Source organism: Portunus trituberculatus, chromosome 20, assembly GCF_017591435.1.
Source record: "Portunus trituberculatus isolate SZX2019 chromosome 20, ASM1759143v1, whole genome shotgun sequence".
Classification (NCBI taxonomy): Eukaryota; Metazoa; Arthropoda; class Malacostraca; order Decapoda; family Portunidae; genus Portunus; species Portunus trituberculatus.
This window is the reverse complement of record NC_059274.1, coordinates 5,505,012-5,512,500: the sequence shown is the minus strand read 5'-3', so window position 1 is coordinate 5,512,500 and position 7,489 is coordinate 5,505,012. Positions and strand designations below refer to the sequence as shown.

At 37.7% G+C, this 7,489-nt stretch overlaps 1 protein-coding gene across 7 annotated transcripts in view; it reads left to right on the top strand.

Annotated features, from left to right (window-relative positions):
- LOC123506743 overlaps positions 1-1,775 on the top strand; it is a 36,304-nt gene extending 34,529 nt beyond the window's left edge. For all 7 annotated transcript variants that reach the window (XM_045259030.1, XM_045259029.1, XM_045259025.1 and 4 more), the window contains 2 exons: positions 1-703; positions 949-1,775. The exon at positions 1-703 is cut by the window's left edge and continues 211 nt beyond it. In XM_045259030.1, the coding sequence (XP_045114965.1) occupies positions 1-341 (341 nt within the window). In that variant the 3' untranslated portion in view covers positions 342-703; positions 949-1,775. The remainder of the gene's footprint in view (positions 704-948) is intronic.
- The last annotated feature ends 5,714 nt before the right edge of the window (positions 1,776-7,489 follow it).

The window sequence follows — 7,489 nt, the reverse complement described above, 5'->3', positions numbered from 1 at the left end:
AAGCCCACACAACTGTGAAATTCCTCCTGCTCACAGATCAGCTTTCCGTCGACACGAAGAAGCACCTCTCCATCAAAGACATTGGGGTCATCCTCGATCGACTATCTTCCAAAATAGTTGACGTAGAGAAATTAGATCGTGAGGTAGAAGAGGAAGATTGTTTCAACTGGACAATCAAAGCTACAATCCGAGGTGATACACTTAGAGAACTTGGTGTGGTCTACAATGGCCACTACTACTCCATTAGTGAACATCCGGGCTACGGCCAGAAGAAAGAGGAAGAGGAGGAGGAGGAGGAGGACGGAGCAGACGATAAGGAAGTAGAAAAAGAGCCCGTCTGAATATTTGCACTGTGTTTATTGGACAAACTTATTTTTGGTTCGTTGTCAATAAGGCCAGGGTTTAGAGTGACGCTTTCGACAAACAGTTTCAGTTTTTTGTCGAAAAGTTATACTGATGTTGGCATATACAGGGTGTGTGTGCTATGGTGAAGAATGTCAGGAAAGTTAGACTAGTGTTGAGTGACTGAGTGCAACTTTTTTCAAGAGTTCCCCCTTACACTTGCAACAAAGCGACTCGTCATCCCCCGATAGCAGCACGGCCCCACCACCGCCCTTGTTTCTAGTGTACATAGGCAGGAGGAGGCACTGCGACCACTGATGCCGCGTGAGAGGCACTGGTCGACTCCCACATGTCCCGCCAGGTGAGTCGTGATTTCCACATGTATGTACAGCGACATTGAATGATAATGCAATGCACAGCAAACATGAACCAAATAAGTAGTACTCACTTACACTAAAGCAAAGAATAAGCTTATTCTCATTTTTTTTATTAGACAATACTATAAATCAATTAAAGGAATTTTACAATGATATTTTCTATTTTCTATCAGGTAATCGATTTTTTCTAAACCAAATAGTGATGTGTTTTGTTTTTGTCTGGTTTCAGAGCCTATCACGCTTGTATTTAGAAGACAATCGTCGAGCTACCCTGCAGGCAGGCTTTAGCGTAGCTTCTGACCATCGCACGTCACTTGTTACATGGACACAGAGCCGAAGAGTCTGACTCAATCCCCAGCGAAGCGTGCCCACCACCCACCGGGAGAATCTTCGCTGGCGGTGTGGTGGTCGAACAGAACCGGAAGGTGTCTGCTGGAGGCACTGGGAAGGCTGAGAGAGGCGCGCATGGGCAGGACTTGGGAGAAACGTGTCTTGGTGATGTCTGGCCCGGCGGCCCCTACTACCTACCTACACGCCATACCAGAGACTGGGCATCGTGCAGTGTTGCAAATCACACATGCGGCACTGATACATCCATCCTACTGAGGATTACAAACTCACCAAAGCTGGGGATGTTTCTAGAACTTGAGTTTATACAAGCACATAAGAAAACAAAGTAAAACTATATTTTAATCCCGTAAATTTAACCTGAATAAATGATGTACACGTGTACCGAGGTGACACAAGTACCAGTGTGGGTGTTGGAGGACTACAGAAGGATATGCTCAAAACCAATGTGTAAAGAAGCCCCGTTGCAATGAATTTATTAGAAGTTCTCGATAATAATACTATAATTAAAAGTACGTTATCGAAACAGCAGTGACGTTTTAGCTCTTTGAAGAGTGAAATGTACTTTTTATACCACTTGATAGCCCCAAGACGAGGCAGCCGGGAGGCGAACAGCGCCAGCAGGAAAGCAGTCCAGCTCTCTACAAGCCCTGAGTCTTAAAACCTCCAAACTGACCCGCCACCCAATAAATCCATTTTCCCTTGATGTGAATAAGAAATAAGAAGAAAAAAACTTAGTAATTGTTGGAGGGTTTAAGCGAGCGGCTTGGGCTTGCGACGGAGTGAGTGCAGGTAGCTGTGTGCGTGCGAGTGTGTGCGTCGCAGAACCGAGGGACGTGGCATTTGGTCTGAAGGAGAGGAGGGGCGTCTCGGTGCCCATCGCAAGCGCTGTGCCTTCCAATCATGTACACTGAAAGCAATTTTGTTTCCTTAGATGAGGAGCTGCGCTTGGATAAACGTCAATGTCTGTCGGTATGCCCGCCGTGCATAATTTTTTTGGTGCAAGTTTTGTGCATCTGTGGAGCGATTAGGGTTTGTGGGCCTTTGATGAGACTGTCCAGAGGAAGGCTGCTCAGTCTCCCCCCGAATCTTGTGGACAATTTGAATTACGGACATTTTCCCGAGTGTTACAGTAAATAAGTGACACTCGATGTGATATATATATATATATATATATATATATATATATATATATATATATATATATATATATATATATATATATATATATATATATATATATATATATATATATATATATATATATATATATATATATATATATATATATATATATATATATATATATATATATATATATATATATATATATATATATATATATATATATATATATATATATATATATATATATATATATATATATATATATATATATATATATATATATATATATATATATATATATATATATATATATATATATATATATATATATATATATATATATATATATATATATATATATATATATATATATATATATATATATATATATATATATATATATATATATATATATATATATATATATATATATATATATATATATATATATATATATATATATATATATATATATATATATATATATATATATATATATATATATATATATATATATATATATATATATATATATATATATATATATATATATATATATATATATATATATATATATATATATATATATATATATATATATATATATATATATATATATATATATATATATATATATATATATATATATATATATATATATATATATATATATATATATATATATATATATATATATATATATATATATATATATATATATATATATATATATATATATATATATATATATATATATATATATATATATATATATATCACTGAATTTGCAGACTTGGTGGCAATGCAATACTGTTATTGGTACTCGTTTATATCGACCAGGGCTCACAACAGGACGACCGTCGGTAAATTCAAAACATAATTATTGAGTGGTTCTCTGAAATAAATGTATTTTCTTGATATGTCATTAATTTGTATGATGTGTTTTGATAAAGTTACTTGTCGAACCTCATGGGATGGTGCGTTAAAACAATAAATTGGCATATATATATATATATATATATATATATATATATATATATATATATATATATATATATATATATATATATATATATATATATATATATATATATATATATATATATATATATATATATATATATATATATATATATATATATATATATATATATATATATATTCATTGAATATGTAAGGCTCCAGTTTAAGCACAAAATTGAGGGCGTTTGGCACAGTCCTGCTCCAGTGACTGAGAGAGTAACATGCTTACTCCAGCAGGAACACAATCACCTACAGCGACTTTTAGAATTGTTCAGTCTTCATATGGCAAAAATTATAATAAATGATAATGATGATAATAATAATAATAATAATAATAATTACAATACAGAAAAATTATATGATAACTTGGACTTTGGCAGACCCTAGAGTACTGAACTTACTGGCAATACTTGATTATGGTCAGTTTGAACTTTATTTATTTGTTTGGAGGAGCTGCGGTGTTACTCTATTTATTGTTAATACATCTCGTCGCCAAGGAAAAAATGCACAGTGGTCTTGATCAAAGATAATATATCAAATATAGTATGAATAATTTAGGGAAAAATTGTAGGATCTTTAGAATTGTTAGGACGGTATTTTAAGATATCATTTCCATATTTGTATGTCGAAGTAACTTGCAAGCATTTGGTTTGCCGTCTGCTTTCAATAATGAGGAGCAACCCTGTTGTTCTGTACTCCAATAATCGCTTTTGTTACCTGGCAAAACAAATGTTAGCAGGAGTTTATTAGGATGGTTAAAGTCTGGTTATCAATATATAAACACAAATACAATAGTGTCAATATTTATTGTTGGTAATATTACGCCATTTTAACAACGCACAGCAGATATTCATATGGTCCGGTTTGTGTCGAAACTTTTAATTCCTGGCTACTTTTCCGTCACCTCCAGTTTTTCTCCCTTTGAAAAGATGTTGTGACTTAGGTTTAGAAATGTCTTTACTATGTTCCCAATTTCACAGTAATATTGCAATGCCTATTATATTATTTAATGTTTAATGACGTGGTTGTTCAGCTTAGTAATCTAGCTCTGACGATCAAGTAGAGAAGCCCTCGCTCGAGCAAAGACAGTTTCCATGTCTCTCCATTAATACGGGTCAAAAACGCACAATATCACACACACGCTACCTTGCGTTTAGTTTAGCTTCTCGTGTTGCGTTCTCGGGAGGAGAAGGAGGAGGAGTTGACAGGATGGTGATGGTGGTGTTGATGGTGATGATGATGATGCCGGAGGAGAAGGAGCGTCTCGCCTTGTACTGCCCTTCTGCCACGATGATGGTGATGGCCCTCAACTCTCCACCACGACCGAGATAACTTCCCCACGCTTGGCCACCCAGTCTTCAGAAGTGTTATCTTTGACAGTCTGGGCCGGCCTATCAGATAGTGACTAATTGGACTCTTGAGTGAGGCGAGGCCGCGCCCCGAGGAAGTAGGAGGAGGTAGGTAATGTAGGTAGGTGGTCGAGAAAGTACAGTGTGGGTTATGAGGGGCTGCGACCGAGGCCTCACTTGCTCGCTCACTCCCCCATCGTCACGCGTCACTGGTGCTCATGAACTGCTCTTTGTACGGAGGGAGAAACTGACTCTTCTCGAGACAAATGTGGCTTTGTTTTTGGACTAGTTAGGATGAATGCGCTGTATTCGCTCTCCCTTTTAGACAAAATGCTGCGCGGCCGGCATCTGTCAGCCTCGATGTGTCAGCTTGTTTTGACTGGAAGAATTTGGCTTTGTACTCGAGTTGTTTGAGGCTGGTGGCTGCCGGCACAGGCAATACACCTGCGTCACACACTTTTGGTGCCATGGTGCGGCTGCTACAAGCTTTGTTCTCCATTGAAGTTGTTCTCAATCATTTTACGGAATGAAGCGTTTACTGTTATTTTTAGCCCATTTCACTGTGTTCCGCCAAAAAGTCGGTGTACATGGTCTAGGCTTTGTCATTTCCCTTGGTTAGTATGTGTGCTTATGCATGAGTAAATGAAGTAACCTTCTCTTCATTGGACAGTTATGCATAGTTTTGAATATAATTAATCAAAGACGATCTTTAGGGTGGACACTTCATTTGACATCTTTGTAAGCAGCGTTCAGGGGCTGGTGTGCTGCCCCGTTGAGAGAAATGTTGTATAGTTGTTGTTGGAGTGATAATCATCTTGGAATTTGGTTTGAAACTGTATAATTTTGTAGAATAACTAGTGGTCACAACCTTTTCTGTGATTGTACATGCAACTCCAGGTCCACAACAGTTGAATGACCTTATTATGTGGTCTCTAGCAGTTAATGCGTTTGTAATTTGCTTACAAATGCAGTTTTTCCAACCACCACAAACAACAGTAATCAGTACATCACAACCACCAACATGTGACCATAGAATAATAATTATGATAAGAATTATAATACTACTAATAATAACAATAATAATAAAAAGGACTACCAGTCTCAACAGAATACAAGATATTTCCACATGGTAAAGTGACCATTACGTACTACTAGACTAAAGGCTATTATTGTGCTACAACACGCTCACACTGCCAGGGCGGGCCTTGGGGACGTGGGTGGTTTCTGAACGCCGTGCCCCATCCCCCCCAAGTCCCACCACCCTCTGACACGGGTCACATCCTGCGTGTCCACTTGATATGGAAGTAAAGAGGTCAGACATCACCCCAGAGTCTTTATTTCCATCCTTCACCTTCTTCTCTTGTTTCCAGCGCGACTTGGCCTACATGACTTCCAATGGCCGTCCCATTTTTTTCTTTTGTGTCTGCTACCTTTTGTCTTCCAGTGCATATGCACAGAGAAAAACGAAATTGCATATTTGGCATTGAAGTATATTATGGTTTTAAGAAATAATATAAAAATGTGTTTGGTACCAATTTTGCAGATTAAGTGTCTATACTGTAGGAAACATTATAATGATCTTAGCGTGCTCTGTAGCAGGACGCTGGTCCACATGATGACACTCAGATCCAATAGAAGCAAATTGTGCATTTCTTAAGTCACCTGCTGCTTGGCCATGCAGTCTGTGGCAAAAGAAAGGGAAGGCAGAAAGGTCAGATGAGATACCCTATGAGATGCATTAAAATGGAGGGAAGCTGTGATTGACAGGTGACAGGTGTAGAGGTAAGAGTGTCGAGAATGTGGAATGAATACAGGGTGACTCTTTTGCATAAGACAGGATACAAGAGTAAGAATGAGTTGAAGCTTTATAGGCTGATTACTTTAGTGAACGCAGTACGCAAAGGGGTCAATGCAGTATTGAATTAGATATCGTGTAAATTGATTAAGAGAGCTGGAGTGTTAGGTGCTATATTGGAATCCTGGCATGATCTCCTCCGAGCTAGGGTATGGTGTATGAATGTGAATACAAAGAATTTCAGATGTTCTCAGTCCCGCAATAAAGTGTGCCAGCAGGTGTGTAATATGGGAGAGGATGAGACGATGGAGCATGTGATGCTGGAGAGAGAGAGAGAGAGAGAGCAAGTGATTCTGCAACTATTACTCAGTGGCGGAGCTAAGAGGGGGAGGAGAGGGTCGTCCGCCCCGGGCGGCACTGTTTGGGGGTGACAATTTTACGTCACTAGGCCTGTACGTGCTATTGATTATTAGGCCTAAGCTCACATTCTAGATACACAATCCTAGATGCGTTTATATCTATCTTTCTATCTATCTGTCTATCTATTTACCTATCTATCTATCTATCTATCTATCTATATATACATATATATATATATATATATATATATATATATATATATATATATATATATATATATATATATATATATATATATATATATTAGTCGTAGCAAACTCAATCCTCAAAACATTGCACACGCAACCATCATCAGGGGCTGAAGTAGTGATTGTGGTGGTGGTGGTGGTGGTGGTAGTAATAGCAGTAGTAGTAGTAGTAGTAGTAGTAGTAGTAGTAGTAGTAGTAGTAGTGGTAGTGTTAGTGGTGGTGGTGATGGTGATGGTGATGGTGGTAGTGGTGGTGGTGGTGGTGGCAGTACTAGTAGGAATAGTAGTAGTAGCAACAATAATTAATATTAGTAGTAGTGGTGGTGGTGGTGACAGATTACACACACACACACACACACACACACACACACACACACACTTCATAATTAACACACACACACACACACACACACACACACACACACACACGGCCCGGTAGCTCAGTGGTTAGAGCATTGGCTTCACAAGCCAGATGACCGGGGTTCGATTCCCCGGCCGGGTGGAGATATCTGGGTGTGT